Below are 17,860 nucleotides of genomic sequence, written 5' to 3'. Positions count from 1 at the left end.
CTCTAGATTTTGCGGGTGGCTCTAGATTCTATATGAAAGCATTTTCAGGTGATTAGGCGCTTCCTAAGCTTAGCTCAGGCTTAGGAAAACACCAAAGTCGATATGATGTGCTATGAAACCTGAATGTATTTTCGGGTGATTTTGCGCTTTCTAGGCTTAGCTCAGGCTAAAAATTGCTCTAGATTCCATATTTTTATTATAATATTATTATTATTATTATTATTATTATTATTATTATTATTATTATTATTATTATTATTATTATTATTATTATTATTATTATTATTATTATTATTATTATTATTATTATTATTATTATTATTATTATTATTATTATTATTATTATTATTATTATTATTATTATTATTATTATTATTATTATTATTATTATTATTATTATTATTATTATTATTATTATAATTATTATAATTATTATTATTATTATTATTATTATTATTATTATTATTATTATTATTATTATTATTATTATTATTATTATTATTATTATTATTATTATTATTATTATTATTATTATTATTATTATTATTATTATTATTATTATTATTATTATTATTATTATTATTATTATTATTATTATTATTATTATTATTATTATTATTATTATTATTATTATTATTATTATTATTATTATTATTATTATTATTATTATTATTATTATTATTATTATTATTATTATTATTATTATTATTATTATTATTATTATTATTATTATTATTATTATTATTATTATTATTATTATTATTATTATTATTATTATTATTATTATTATTATTATTATTATTATTATTATTATTATTATTATTATTATTATTATTATTATTATTATTATTATTATTATTATTATTATTATTATTATTATTATTATTATTATTATTATTATTATTATTATATTATTATTATTATTATTATTATTATTATTATTATTATTATTATTATTATTATTATTATTATTATTATTATTATTATTATTATTATTATTATTATTATTATTATAATTATTATGATTATTATTATTATTATTATTATTATTATTATTATTATTATTATTATTATTATTATTATTATTATTATTATTATTATTATTATTATTATTATTTTTTTTTATTATTATTATTATTATTATTTTTATTATTATTATTATTATTATTATTATTATTATTATTATTATTATTATTATTATTATTATTATTATCATTATTATTATTATTATTATTATTATTATTATTATTATTATTATTATTATTATTATTATTATTATTATTATTATTATTATTATTATTATTATTATTATTATTATTATTATTATTATTATACTATTATTATTATTATTATTATTATTATTATTATTATTATTATTATTATTATTATTATTATTATTATTATTATTATTATTATTATTATTATTATTATTATTATTATTATTATTATTATTATTATTATTATTATTATTATTATTATTATTATTATTATTATTATTATTATTATTATTATTATTATTATTATTAATATTATTATTATTATTATTATTATTATTATTATTATGGATCGGCAATGGAACCTGAATGCATTTTCGTGTGATTTTGCGCTTCCTAAGCTTAGCTCAGACTAAAATTGCTCTAGATTCCAAGCTAGAGCATATGTTCCTTAGCATAGCTCAGGCTTAGGATTGCTCTAGATTCTATATGATGCGCAATGTAACCTGAATGAATTTTCGGGTGATTTTGCGCTTCTTAAGCTTAGCTCAGGCTTAGGAAAACACCAACTCCATATGATGCGCAATGTAACCTGAATGTATTTTCGGGTGATTTTTCATGCTTAGGATTGTGCATCATATGGAATCTGGTGTTTTCCTAAGCCTGAGCTAAGCTTAGGAAGCGCAAAATCACCCGAGAATTCATTCAGGTTACATTGCGCATCATATAGAATCTAGAGCAATCCTAAGCCTGAGCTATGCTAAGGAAGCGCAAAATCACTCGAAAATGCATTCAGGTTACATTGCGCATAATATGGAATCTAGAGCAATCCTTAGCCTGAGCTTAGTTTAGGAAGCGCAAAATCACACGAAAATGCATTCAGGTTACATTGCACATCATATGGAATCTAGAGCAATCCTTAGCCTGAGCTAAGCTTAGGAAGCGCAAAATCACCCGAAAATACATTCAGGTTACATTGCGTATCATATGGAATCTGGTGTTTTCCTAAGCCTGAACTTAGTTTAGGAAGCGCAAAATCACCTGAAAATTCATTCAGGTTACATTGCGCATCGTATGGAATATAGAGCAATCCTTAGCCTGAGCTTAGCTTAGGAAGCGCAAAATCACCCGAAAATACATTCATGTTACATAGCACATCATATCGAATCTGGTGTTTTCCATTGCACACTTTATTGAATCTGGTGTTTTCCTAAGCTTGAGCTAAGCTTAGGAAGCGCAGAATCACCTGAAAATGCATTTAGGTTACATTGCGCGTCATATAGAATCTAGAGCAATCCTAAGCCTGAGCTATGCTTAGGAAGCGCAAAATCACTCGAAAATGCATTCATGTTACATTGCGCATCATATGGAATCTAGAGCAATCCTTAGCCTGAGCTAAGCTTAGGAAGCGGAAAATCACCCGAAAATTCATTCAGGTTACATTGCGTATCATATGGAATCTGGTGTTTGCCTAAGCCTGAGCTAAGTTTAGGAAGCGCAAAATCACACGAAAATGCATTTAGGTTACATTGCACATCATATAGAATCTAGAGCAATCCTAAGCCTGAGCTATGCTTAGGAAGCGCAAAATCAACCGAAAATGCATTCAGGTTACATTGTGCATCATATGGAATCTGGTGTTTTTCTAAGCCTGTGCTAAGTTTAGGAAGCGCAAAATCACTCGAAAATGCATTCAGTTTACATTGCGCATCAAATGGAATCTGGTGTTTTCCTAAGCCTGAGCTTAGTTTAGGAAGCGCAAAATCACCCGAAAATTCATTCAGGTTACATTGCACATCATATAGAATCTAGAGCAATCCAAAGCCTGAGCTATGCTTAGGAAGCGCAAAATCACCCGAAAATACATTCAGGTTAAAGCGCGATATCACTCGAAAACGCATTCAGGTTACATTGCGCATCATATGGAATCTAGAGCAATCCTTAGCCTGAGCTAAGCTTAGGAAGCGCAAAATCACCCGAAAATACATTCAGGTTGCATTGCGTATCATATGGAATCTGGTGTTTTCCTAAGCCTGAACTTAGTTTAGGAAGCGCAAAATCACACGAAAATGCATTCAGGTTACATTGCACATCATATGGAATCTGGTGTTTTCCTAAGCCTGAGCTAAGCTAAGGAAGCGCAAAATCACCCGAAAATGCATTCAGGTTACATTGCTCATCATATGGAATCTAGAGCAATCCTTAGCCTGAACTAAGCTTAGGAAGCGCAAAATCACCCGAAAATTCATTCAGGTTACATTGCGCATCATATGGAATATAGAGCAATCCTTAGCCTGAGCTTAGCTTAGGAAGCGCAAAATCACCCGAAAATACATTCAGGTTACATAGCACATCATATCGAATCTGGTGTTTTCCATTGCACACTATATCGAATCTGGTGTTTTCCTAAGCCTGAGCTAAGCTTAGGAAGCGCAAAATCATCTGAAAATGCATTAAGGTTACATTGCGCATCATATAGAATCTAGAGCAATCCTTAGCCTGAACTAAGCTTAGGAAGCGCAAAATCACCCGAAAATTCATTCAGGTTACATTGCGCATCATATGGAATATAGAGCAATCCTTAGCCTGAGCTTAGCTTAGGAAGCGCAAAATCACCCGAAAATACATTCAGGTTACATAGCACATCATATCGAATCTGGTGTTTTCCATTGCACACTATATTGAATCTGGTGTTTTCCTAAGCCTGAGCTAAGCTAAGGAAGCGCAGAATCACCTGAAAATGCATTCAGGTTACATTGTGCATCATATGGAATCTGGTGTTTTCCTAAGCCTAAGCTAAGTTTAGGAAGCGCAAAATCACTCGAAAATACATTCAGGTTACATTGCACATCATATGGAATCTGGTGTTTTCCTAAGCCTGAGCTAAGTTTAGGAAGCGCAAAATCACCCGAAAATGCATTCAGGTTACATTGCGCATCATATGGAATCTAGAGCAATCCTTAGCCTGAACTAAGCTTAGGAAGCGCAAAATCACCCGAAAATTCATTCAGGTTACATTGCGCATCATATGGAATATAGAGCAATCCTTAGCCTGAGCTTAGCTTAGGAAGCGCAAAATCACCCGAAAATACATTCAGGTTACATAGCACATCATATCGACTTTGGTGTTTTCCTAAGCCTGAGCTAAGCTTAGCGCCAAATCACCTGAAAATGCATTCATATAGAATCTAGAGCCACCCGTAAAATCAAGAGCAATTCTTCGCCTGCGCTAAGCTCAGAAACTGCAAAATCAACCAAAAATGCATTCAGGTTACATTGCGCATGCTTAGGATTGCTCTAGATTCTATATAATGTGCAATGTAACCTGAATGCACTTTCAGGTGATTTTGCGCTTCCTTAGCTTAGCTCAGGCTTAAGAAAACACCAGATTCCATATGATGTGCAATGTAACCTGAATGTATTTTCGGGTGATTTTGCGTTTCCTAAGCATGAGCTCAGGCTTAGAAAAACACCAAATTTCATATGATACGCAATGTAACCTGAATGCATTATCGGGTGATTTTGCGCTTCCTAAGCTTAGTTCAGGCTAAGGATTGCTCTAGATTCCATATGATGCGCAATGTAACCTGAATGCATTTTCGGGTGATTTTGCGCTTCCTTAGCTTAGCTCAGGCTTAGGAAAACACCAGATTCGATATAGTGTGCAATGTAACCTGAATGTATTTTCGGGTGATTTTGCGTTTCCTAAGCATAGCTCAGGCTTAGGATTGCTCTAGATTTTATATGATGCGCAATGTACTTACCTTACCGGTCAGGCTAAGGCCGGGGTGGCCTCTGCTGTACATAGTAGCCGCCTCCATTCCACTCGGTCCATGGTTGCTTGTCTCCAGTTCCGCACTCTGCGTAGGGTCCGCAGATCGTCCTCCACTTGGTCGATCCACCTAGCTCGCTGCGCTCCACGTCTTCTTGTACCGGTCGGATGACTCTCGAGAACCATTTTAGTCGGGTTGCTATCCGACATCCTGATGACGTGACCCGCCCACCGTAGCCTCCCGATTTTCGCGGTATGGACGATGGTTGGTTCTCTCAGCAGCTGATGCAGCTCGTGGTTCATTCGCCTTCTCCAAGTCCCGTCTTCCATCTGCACTCCGCCGTAGATGGTACGCAACACCTTCCGTTCGAAAACTCCAAGGGCGCGTTGGTCCTCTGCACGTAGGGTCCATGTTTCGTGCCCATAGAGGACGACCGGTCTAATCAGCGTTTTGTAGATGGTTAACTTCGTGTTACGGCGAACTTTATTCGATCGTAGAGTTCTGCGGAGTCCAAAGTAAGAACGATTTCCTGCCACAATGCGCCTCTGAATTTCTCTGCTGGTGTCGTTGTCGGCGGTCACCAGTGAGCCCAAGTACACGAATTCTTCAACCGCCTCGATTTCATCACCGTCGATATAAATTCGGGGCGGCGGGCGCGGTAATTCCTCCCTGGAGCCCTTTGCCATCATGTACTTTGTCTTCGACACATTAATGACTAGTCCGATTCGCCTGGCTTCACTCTTTAGTCGGATGTACGTTTCCGCCATCGTCTCAAATTTACGAGTAATAATATCAATATCATCGGCGAAACCAAGCAGCTGAACGGATTTCGTGAAAATCGTCCCACTCGTGTTTATCCCCGCTCTTCTTATTACACCCTCCAAAGCAATGTTGAACAGCAAGCACGAAAGACCATCACCTTGCCGTAGCCCTCTGCGAGATTCGAAGGGACTCGAGAGTGTCCCTGATACTCGAACTACGCACATCACTCGATCCATCGTCGCCTTGATCAACCGTATCAGTTTATCCGGGAATCCGTATTCGTGCATAATCTGCCATAGCTGTTCTCGATCGATTGTATCATACGCCGATTTGAAATCGATGAACAAGTGATGTGTGGGCACGTTGTATTCGCGGCATTTCTGCAACACCTGGCGGATGGCGAACATCTGGTCCGTTGTAGCGCGTTCACCCATAAATCCAGCCTGATATTGCCCCACGAACTCTCTTGCAATCGGTGATAGACGGCGGCATAAGATTTGAGAGAGTATCTTGTAGGCAGCGCTCAGTAGTGTGATCGCGCGGTAATTCCCGCAATCCAACTTGTCGCCCTTTTTGTAGATGGGACACACGATACCTTCCATCCATTCCTCCGGTAATACTTCCTCCTCCCAAATCTTGGTAATGACCCAGTGTAGTGCTCTCACCAGTGCTTCTCCACCGTATTTTAGAAGCTCGCTTGGTAGTTGATCTGCTCCAGCGGCTTTGTTGTTTTTCAACCGGCCAACCTCCTCCTCAATCTCTTGAAGGTCAGGGGCCGGAAGTCTTTCGTCCTGTGCACATACTCCTAGATCTGTTACCACGCCACCTTCGGTACTTGCAACGTCGCCATTGAGGTGCTCATCGTAATGCTGCCGCCACCTCTCGACCACCTCACGCTCGCTCGTGAGAATATTCCCGTGATTATCTCGGCACATGTCGGCTTGTGGCACAAAGCCTCTGCGCGAGCGGTTCAGCTTCTCGTAGAACTTCCGTGTGTCCTTAGCGCGGTACAGCTCTTCCATCGCTTCGCGATCTCGTTCTTCCTGCTGGCGCTTCTTCATCCGGAAGACTGAGTTCTGCCTGTTCCGCGCCTGTTTGTAACGTGCCTCATTCGCTCTCGTACGGTGTTGCAGCATTCTCGCCCATGCTGCATTCTTCTCGTTTTTCAACTGTTCACATTCGCCGTCGTACCAGTCGTTTCTGTGATTCGGAGTCGCGAAGCCTAGTGCTGTAGCCGAGGTACTACCTATGGCGGATCGGATGTCCCTCCAGCCATCTTCAAGTGTAGCTGCGCCAAGCTGCTCTTCCGTTGGTAGGGCCACTGCTAACTGCTGCGCGTAGTCTTGAGCCACTTCTACGGTACGAAGTTGCTCGATGTTGAGCCGCGGCGTTCGACTTCGACGCGTGGTGATAACTGTCGAAAGTTTTGAGCGCATGCATACAGCGACTAAGTAGTGATCCGAATCTATATTCGCACTGCGGTATGTGCGGACGTTGATTATATCCGAGAAGAATTTACCGTCGATTAGAACGTGGTCGATTTGATTTTCTGTTTGTTGGTCGGGTGATCTCCAGGTGGCTTTGTGGATATCTTTGCGGGGGAAGAAGGTGCTTCGGACTACCATACCACGGGAGGCTGCAAAGTTTACGCATCGCTGGCCGTTATCATTCGATACGGCGTGCAGGCTGTTTCGCCCGATTACCGGTCTGTACATTTCCTCCCTTCCTACCTGCGCGTTCATGTCGCCGACAACGATTTTCACGTCACGCGGCGAGCACCCATCGTATGTTTGCTCTAACTGCGCGTAGAACGCTTCTTTCTCGTCATCGGGTCTCCCTTCGTGTGGGCAGTGGACGTTGATGATGCTGTAGTTGAAGAAACGGCCCTTAACTCTCAACATGCACATCCTTGCGTTGATCGGCTGCCACCCGATCACACGTTGTCGCATCTTGCCCAACACTATAAATCCTGTTCCCAGTTCATTGGTGGTGCCACAGCTTTGGTAGAAAGTAGCCGCTCGATGCCCGCTTTTCCACACTTTCTGTCCAGTCCAACAAAGTTCCTGCAACGCCACGATGTCGAAGTTGCGGGGATGTAGTTCGTCGTAGATTATCCTGTCACATCCTGCGAAACCTAGTGACTTGCAATTCCATGTTCCAAGTTTCCAATCGTAGTCCTTATTTCGTCGCGTGGGTCTTTGCCGATTGTATCGAGTCGTATTTTCTCCTATGTTATTCGCAATGGGGATTTTTACGGGTGGCTTATTGGGCCTACGCCAACACTCCTGTCTCGCCGGAGGGCCATCGTGCCAGTTCTCTTTAACGTCCCAACCAACACTGGGACGACCACGCTGATGGGGCTACCACCTTGGATCTAGCTGGGCGTGGTGCAGCGTTTCTTACTCAGCCGCTGGATGCCAGAACAGACGCTGTTTGAGCCGCACCTCCTTGGTGAACAGACACTCGGATCGTACCTCCTCAATCTAGCTGATGTCAGAAGGACAACAGTGCCCAGGCTGCGCTACCAGCTAAGCACACAACTCTTAGCTGGCGGTCTTTGTCATCGCTTGACCCGTGGAAGCATGAGGTAGGAACTTGTGAGGACCAGAGCTATATTGGACGCTCTCCTTATCGACTCACCGTTTTGCAGCCCGATGCGCAATGTAACCTGAATGAATTTTCGGGTGATTTTGCGCTTCCTAAACTAAGCTCAGGCTTAGGAAAACACCAGATTCCATATAATACGCCATGTAACCTGAATGTATTTTCGTGTGATTTTGCGCTTCCTAAGCTTAGCTCAGGCTAAGAATTGCTCTAGATTCCATATGATGCGCAATGTAACCTGAATGCATTTTCGTGTGATTTTGCGCTTCCTTTTTTTCGCTTTTTGAGCTAAGTAGCTCAGGCTTAGGAAAACACCAGATTCCATATGATACGCAATGTAACCTGAATGTATTTTTGGGTGATTTTGCGCTTCCAAAGCTTAGCTCTGGCCAAGGATTGCTCTAGATTCCATATGATGCGCAATGTAACCTGAATGCATTTTCGGGTGATTTTGCGCTTCCTTAGCTTAGCTCAGGCTTAGGAAAACACCAGATTCCAAATGATACACAATCCTATGCATGAGCTAAGCTTAGGAAGCGCAAAATCACTCGAAATGCATTCAGGTTACATTGCGCATCATATGGAATCTAGAGCAATCCTTAGCCTGAACTAAGCTTAGGAAGCGCAAAATCACCCAAAAATTCATTAAGGTTACATTGCGCATCATATGGAATATAGAGCAATCCTTAGCCTGAGCTTAGCTTAGGAAGCGCAAAATCATCTGAAAATGCATTAAGGTTACATTACGCATCATATAGAATCTAGAGCAATCCTAAGCCTGAGCTATGCTTAGGAAACGCAAAATCACCCGAAAATACATGCACATCATATGGAATCTGGTGTTTTCCTAAGCCTGAGCAAGGCTAAGGAAGCGCAAAATCACCTGAAAATGCATTCAGGTTACATTGCACATCATATAGAATCTAGAGCAATCCTTAGCATGCGCAATGTAATCTGAATGCATTTTTGGTTGATTTTGCGCTTCCTGAGCTTAGCTCAGGCTAAGAATTGCTCTAGATTTTGCGGGTGGCTCTAGATTCTATATGAAAGCATTTCCAGGTGATTAGGCGCTTCCTAAGCTTAGCTCAGGCTTAGGAAAACACCAAAGTCGATATGATGTGCTATGTAACCTGAATGTATTTTCGGGTGATTTTGCGCTTTCTAAGCATAGCTCAGGCTAAAAATTGCTCTAGATTCCATATTTTTATTATATTATTATTATTATTATTATTATTATTATTATTATTATTATTATTATTATTATTATTATTCTTCTTCTTCTTCTTCTTCTTGGCGTAACGTCCTCACTGGGACAAAGCCTGCTTCTCAGCTTAGTGTTCTATGAGCACTTCCACAGTTATTAACTGAGAGCTTCCTCTGCCAATGACCATTTTGCATGTGTATATCGTGTGGCAGGCACGAAGATACTCTATGCCCAAGGAAGTCAAGGAAATTTCCTTTTACGAAAAGATCCTGGACCGACCGGGAATCGAACCCGTCACCCTCAGCATGGTCATGCTGAATACCCGTGCGTTTACCGCCTCGGCTATATGGGCCCCATTATTATTATTATTATTATTATTATTATTATTATTATTATTATTATTATTATTATTATTATTATTATTATTATTATTATTATTATTATTATTATTATTATTATAGAGTTTTGGCACTTCTCAGCAAAAATTGCTGGAAACTTTCACCTACCCCGGGCAATCGGAATGCCAAAGGGGATTAGGCTCTGTGGATCTCATTAGCCGGTTTTTTAGCTTATCCTAATGAGTCTGCTTTTGGATGTACTTTCAGTTGTGATGATTCAGGAACCGCCTAACTATACTACAGGTTCCAAGAATCACCGCTTTCAGGATGCTGTTCAGGTCCTTCTTCAATTCCAGCTCGTCTAGGGACCTCAGGAGAGATTTAGGGACAACTCCGGTTGCCGAGAGGACAACCGGAACTATACGGACGTCCTCCAGGTGCCACATCTGCTTCAACTCCTCCGCTAGGTCGTGGTACTTGGTTATCTTGCCGGAGAACGTTGATTGGACATTATGGTCTAACGGTACAGCGATGTCGATGAGAGTTACTCGCTTCATCCTTTTGTCGAAAACCACAATGTCAGGCCGGTTGGCACGAATGAGGACGTCCGTAATGATCTCGCGATCCCAGTACAGCTTTATGCAACTATTTTCCAGAACCGGATCCGGCTGGTACTTGTAGTAGGGTACAAATCTGTCGACCAAGTTGTGCTTTAAAGCAAGCTGTTGGTGCACAATCTTGGCAACTTCGTTGTGACGATCGAGGTAAGCTGATCCAGCTAACACTGAACTGCCTGCAACGACATGCTCGATCGTTTCTCCTACTGAATTGCACTTCCTGCAGCGGTCCTCCACGTCTTCGTGCAATATGTACCGCCGATAGTTTTTCGTCGCAATTACCCGGTCCTGGATGGCTACCATGAAACCTTCTGTTTCTGAGAACAGGTCACCCCGCACCAGCCACGCGTTTGACGCCGCCTTATCGATGTGCTCGAGTTCCAGTTGATGGGGGTGCGTCCCATGCAACTCCTTTTGCTTCCACGTTACGATCATCTCGTCGACGGTCTTGATGTCGCAGTTCAGCTGATAATCCTCCTGCGCCAGATGCAGGGCGCTGTAACCGTGGTCAGCTTCACATACAGTGCGGTACATTTCGTGACGGTTCTGGCTTTCTACGAAATATGCCCGCAGCTGCTGGATCTGGGAGACACATAGTGCCTGGATATCGGTGACGCCTCTTCCTCCTACTGCGCGTGGCAGGGTGACTCTCTCAATGGACGACTTTGGATGGCGCATGCGGTGCTTGGTGAACGCCACTCGTACTGCTCGTTCTAACGCCTCGAGGTCAGTCTTGGTCCACTTTACCACCCCAAAGCTGTAGGTCAACAGGGGCACAGCAAACGTGTTGATCGCCTTCACCTTGTTGCCGGCTGACAGAAAGCTCCTCAGAACACAGTTGACACGATGCAAGAACTTGTCCTGCAGTTCCTTCTTGATCGCTGTGTGGCGAATACCTCTAAGTTGCAGGAAGCCGAGGTATTTGTACACTTCGCCTTCAACCATATTCCGAATCTCCTCCTGTTCGTTGACGCGGAAACAGCTGGCGTCCACTACTTGACCCCGGCGAAGATGGACTGACCGATATTTGTCAATTCCAAACTCCATCCGGATGTCGTTGCTGAACACCGTCACAAGCTGCAACAGTTGATGCAGCCTCTGCACTGATTCCGCAAACAGCTTCAGGTCGTCCATAAAGAAGGTGTGGGTTATTCTTGTACTCCTTCCCCCACTTTTCAGTTGGTAGCCATAGTTGCATTGGTTGAGTGCTCTGCTGAGGGGGTTCATTGCAAGGCAGAACCATAGCGGACTGAAGGTATCGCCTTGAAATATCCCCCTCCTGATGCTGAGAGTTCTGGACCGCAACACAGCTGTTCCGTCGGTGATTTGTAGGGACGTGCTCCACATCCCCATAGCGTGTTGCATCAGCCTGATGACGTTCCCGTCTACCTTGTACAACTGCAGCACCTTAAGAAGGTACGAGTGCGGCACTGAGTCGTACGCCTTCTTGTAGTCGATGTACGCCATGCTCAGGTTCCTCTGCTTATCGGTGGCTTGACCCACAATGACTGCATCTATAATGACCTGATCTTTGCAGCCTTGCGTGTTTTTGCGACACCCTTTTTGTTCTTCGGTCATCACGTTGTTGGCATCGCAGTGGGTTTGTATCCTCCTCGCTATCACCGACGACAGCACTTTGTACAGACTCGAAAGACACGTTATTGGTCTGTACTTTGCTGGGTCAGCTGTGTTCTGGTCCTTCGGCAGAAGATAAGTGATACCCCTGGTAATGAACTCTGGTAGCTGCGTGGGGTCTTCTAGCACCATGTTGAAGCATTCCGCCATCCGCCCGTGGATCGTCGTGAGCTTTTTATACCAAAAATTGTGCACGAAATCGGGTCCTGGTGCAGCCCAATTTCTGGTATACCGGGTAGCCTCGCGTATATCCTGAGCGGTTACTACGACCGCGGTCATGTCTCCAACTCCATTACACTGTCGCTCTTCTTCTGCCAACCACATCCCATCGTCGCTGTGCAGGACAGGGTTCTCCCATAGATTGGCCCAGAACTGTGTGACTTCGCCAATCTCCGGAAGGCCTTCTCCATAGTCAGGCTTGTCGTTTCGGATGCAGTTGTAGAACTCTCTTTCGTTAATGTTGAACATCCGGTTTTGTTCCTTCCGCTTCGAACATTCTCCATAACGCCGCAATCGTTTCGCAAGAGCACTCAACCGCTGTACATGGGTGTCGAGGATCTCCGTAATGTTGACTTCTGTGAGATCTCGGAGTTCTGCGGGCTTCACAATTTCAGCAACATAACGAACTAGCCTCGTTGATCGATTCCCCTGCTTGTACTGTGTTAATCGACCAATCTTGGTCCGCAATGTGGCGATCCGGTTCTCCAAACGTCGCATCCACGCGGGTTTCTGTGTGCTGGGGCGTGTGCGACCTTCACCGTCGCCTTGCGGGCGCGTCCGCAGTCCCAGCGTCTTGACAACAGCCACCGCAGCTGAATACACCGTAAACTGCAGATCCTCAAGGTGCTGTACGGCCTCCAAGTACTGTGGCAAAATATCCTGGTTTAGGATGCTTACTGCACTAGTTAACCGATAGGAATTCCGCAGCTTTGGTATTCGGTGCCGGGACATGGGGTCTGTCCCACGGAACTGCGTGACTGCTGTGGCCATGTGGAGCGCTAATTCGTCTCGTAGTTGCTGTCGTTGCATATCCGCTGTTGGTCCTGGAGCAGTGGGTGCAGTCGTATCACGACTCTCACTCGCGTTCGATGCATCCAGCCCATCAGAACTCCTTCTCGACGTATCGCTCGATCTTGTCCTCTCCTCTCCCAATTCCCTCTGCGCTTCCAGCTTGATGCACTCCACTTCTGCAGCTGTGAGCATATTATGAGACATAATTGCTCGCTGTCGTGTGTACAGCTTGTTCAAGTCAAGCTGGTTCGCAAAGCGAGGGAATCTCTCGTTGAACATTTCCAGCATCCCTGATCTGCCGGACATGTCCGTCTCCATCCTCGTGCAGACAAAATAGCAGCGAATCACGTACATATTCATCTCCCTCGTCCACATGATCCGCTGCCGTCGGCCGCCTGCTAACGTGAGTGACTGACGTCGATCAGCCACAGCAACATTGGCAGGTGCAGCATGGCCTTGGTGATTGCTATTGCTGCCGTTTCTGCTCTGCGTTCGTGGTACGGGCTGTGCCCGTTGACTGGAAGGCCGCTCTTGCACCACTTCCTCTTCCAGCCGCTGGCCGCTCGCTCTGTCCCCCGTTCCAGGACCAGCTCCAGTAGGGGCTCCCTCCTCGGGCGATCGCATTCTTCTTTTTCGTCTAGCTCGTGTCTCCATATGGGTGTGCTTTCATTCCCGGAAGCTACGGGTTCTGCATTGGCATTTACTCCAAGTACAGTGCTAAATAGCTTGGCTCAAGCGCCGCTGCTCGCCGAGGGTGGTTTTTCATGGTCGCCCAGGAGATATTTTACCTTGAGCTCCCACTCCTCAAATGGTGGTTTTTCATGGACGCCCAGGAGTTATTTTACCTGAGCTCCCACCTACATTATTATTATTATTATTATTATTATTATTATTATTATTATTATTATTATTATTATTATTATTATTATTATTATTATTATTATTATTATTATTATTATTATTATTATTATTATTATTATTATTATTATTATTATTATTATTATTATTATTATTATTATTATTATTATTATTATTATTATTATTATTATTATTATTATTATTATTATTATTATTATTATTATTATTATTATTATTATTATTATTATTATTATTATTATTATTATTATTATTATTATTATTATTATTATTATTATTATTATTATTATTATTATTATTATTATTATTATTATTATTATTATTATTATTATTATTATTATTATTATTATTATTATTATTATTATTATTATTATTATTATTATTATTATTATTATTATTATTATTATTATTATTATTATTATTATTATTATTATTATTATTATTATTATTATTATTATTATTATTATTATTATTATTATTATTATTATTATTATTATTATTATTATTATTATTATTATTATTATTATTATTATTATTATTATTATTATTATTATTATTATTATTATTATTATTATTATTATTATTATTATTATTATTATTATTATTATTATTATTATTATTATTATTATTATTATTATTATTATTATTATTATTATTATTATTATTATTATTATTATTATTATTATTATTATTATTATTATTATTATTATTATTATTATTATTATTATTATTATTATTATTATTATTATTATTATTATTATTATTATTATTATTATTATTATTATTATTATTATTATTATTATTATTATTATTATTATTATTATTATTATTATTATTATTATTATTATTATTATTATTATTATTATTATTATTATTATTATTATTATTATTATTATTATTATTATTATTATTATTATTATTATTATTATTATTATTATTATTATTATTATTATTATTATTATTATTATTATTATTATTATTATTATTATTATTATTATTATTATTATTATTATTATTATTATTATTATTATTATTATTATTATTATTATTATTATTATTATTATTATTATTATTATTATTATTATTATTATTATTATTATTATTATTATTATTATTATTATTATTATTATTATTATTATTATTATTATTATTATTATTATTATTATTATTATTATTATTATTATTATTATTATTATTATTATTATTATTATTATTATTATTATTATTATTATTATTATTATTATTATTATTATTATTATTATTATTATTATTATTATTATTATTATTATTATTATTATTATTATTATTATTATTATTATTATTATTATTATTATTATTATTATTATTATTATTATTATTATTATTATTATTATTATTATTATTATTATTATTATTATTATTATTATTATTATTATTATTATTATTATTATTATTATTATTATTATTATTATTATTATTATTATTATTATTATTATTATTATTATTATTATTATTATTATTATTATTATTATTATTATTATTATTATTATTATTATTATTATTATTATTATTATTATTATTATTATTATTATTATTATTATTATTATTATTATTATTATTATTATTATTATTATTATTATTATTATTATTATTATTATTATTATTATTATTATTATTATTATTATTATTATTATTATTATTATTATTATTATTATTATTATTATTATTATTATTATTATTATTATTATTATTATTATTATTATTATTATTATTATTATTATTATTATTATTATTATTATTATTATTATTATTATTATTATTATTATTATTATTATTATTATTATTATTATTATTATTATTATTATTATTATTATTATTATTATTATTATTATTATTATTATTATTATTATTATTATTATTATTATTATTATTATTATTATTATTATTATTATTATTATTATTATTATTATTATTATTATTATTATTATTATTATTATTATTATTATTATTATTATTATTATTATTATTATTATTATTATTATTATTATTATTATTATTATTATTATTATTATTATTGTTATTATTATTATTATTATTATTATTATTATTATTATTATTATTATTATTATTATTATTATTATTATTATTATTATTATTATTATTATTATTATTATTATTATTATTATTATTATTATTATTATTATTTTTATTATTATTATTATTATTATTATTATTATTATTATTATTATTATTATTATTATTATTATTATTATTATTATTATTAATTTTATTATTATTATTATTATTATTATTATTATTATTATTATTATTATTATTATTATTATTATTATTATTATTATTATTATTATTATTATTATTATTATTATTATTATTATTATTATTATTATTATTATTATTATTATTATTATTATTATTATTATTATTATTATTATTATTATTATTATTATTATTATTATTATTATTATTATTATTATTATTATTATTATTATTATTATTATTATTATTATTATTATTATTATTATTATTATTATTATTATTATTATTATTATTATTATTATTATTATTATTATTATTATTATTATTATTATTATTATTATTATTATTATTATTATTATTATTATTATTATTATTATTATTATTATTATTATTATTATTATTATTATTATTATTATTATTATTATTATTATTATTATTATTATTATTATTATTATTATTATTATTATTATTATTATTATTATTATTATTATTATTATTATTATTATTATTATTATTATTATTATTATTATTATTATTATTATTATTATTATTATTATTATTATTATTATTATTATTATTATTATTATAGAGTTTTGGCACTTCTCAGCAAAAATTGCTGGAAACTTTCACCTACCCCGGGCAATCGGAATGCCAAAGGGGATTAGGCTCTGTGGATCTCATTAGCCGGTTTTTTAGCTTATCCTAATGAGTCTGCTTTTGGATGTACTTTCAGTTGTGATGATTCAGGAACCGCCTGACTATACTACAGGTTCCAAGAATCACCGCTTTCAGGATGCTGTTCAGGTCCTTCTTCAATGCCAGCTCGTCTAGGGACCTCAGGAGAGATTTAGGGACAATTCCGGTTGCCGAGAGGACAACCGGAACTATACGGACGTCCTCCAGGTGCCACATCTGCTTCAACTCCTCCGCTAGGTCGTGGTTCTTGGTTATCTTGCCGGAGAACGTTGATTGGACATTATGGTCTAACGGTACAGCGATGTCGATGAGAGTTACTCGCTTCATCCTTTTGTCGAAAACCACAATGTCAGGCCGGTTGGCACGAATGAGGACGTCCGTAATGATCTCGCGATCCCAGTACAGCTTTATGCAACTATTTTCCAGAACCGGGTCCGGCTGGTACTTGTAGTAGGGTACAAATCTGTCGACCAAGTTGTGCTTTAAAGCAAGCTGTTGGTGCACAATCTTGGCAACTTCGTTGTGACGATCGAGGTAAGCTGATCCAGCTAACACTGAACAGCCTGCAACGACATGCTCGATCGTGTCCCCTACTGAATTACACTTCCTACAACGGTCCTCCACGTCCTCGTGCAATATGTACCGCCGATAGTTCTTCGTCGCAATTACCCGGTCCTGGATGGCTACCATGAAACCTTCTGTTTCTGAGAACAGGTCACCCCGCACCAGCCACGCGTTTGACGCCGCCTTATCGATGTGCTCGAGTTCCAGTTGATGGGGGTGCGTCCCATGCAACTCCTTTTGCTTCCACGTTACGATCATCTCGTCGACGGTCTTGATGTCGCAGTTCAGCTGATAATCCTCCTGCGCCAGA

The 17,860-nt window shown here is 36.2% G+C and overlaps 1 protein-coding gene across 1 annotated transcript; it reads right to left on the bottom strand.

Moving 5' to 3' along the window:
- Positions 1–13,974: 13,974 nt before the first annotated feature.
- On the bottom strand, positions 13,975–16,338 carry LOC134291255 (probable cyclin-dependent serine/threonine-protein kinase DDB_G0292550; the record flags this gene model as incomplete). Its single annotated transcript, XM_062858760.1, has 1 exon — positions 13,975–16,338. A coding segment is annotated over one exon (2,361 nt), but the record flags the coding sequence as incomplete, so codon positions are not given.
- Positions 16,339–17,860: the final 1,522 nt, after the last annotated feature.

Source organism: Aedes albopictus, chromosome 3, assembly GCF_035046485.1.
Source record: "Aedes albopictus strain Foshan chromosome 3, AalbF5, whole genome shotgun sequence".
NCBI lineage: Eukaryota > Metazoa > Arthropoda > Insecta > Diptera > Culicidae > Aedes > Aedes albopictus.
This window is presented reverse-complemented; position numbering and strand designations above follow the sequence as displayed.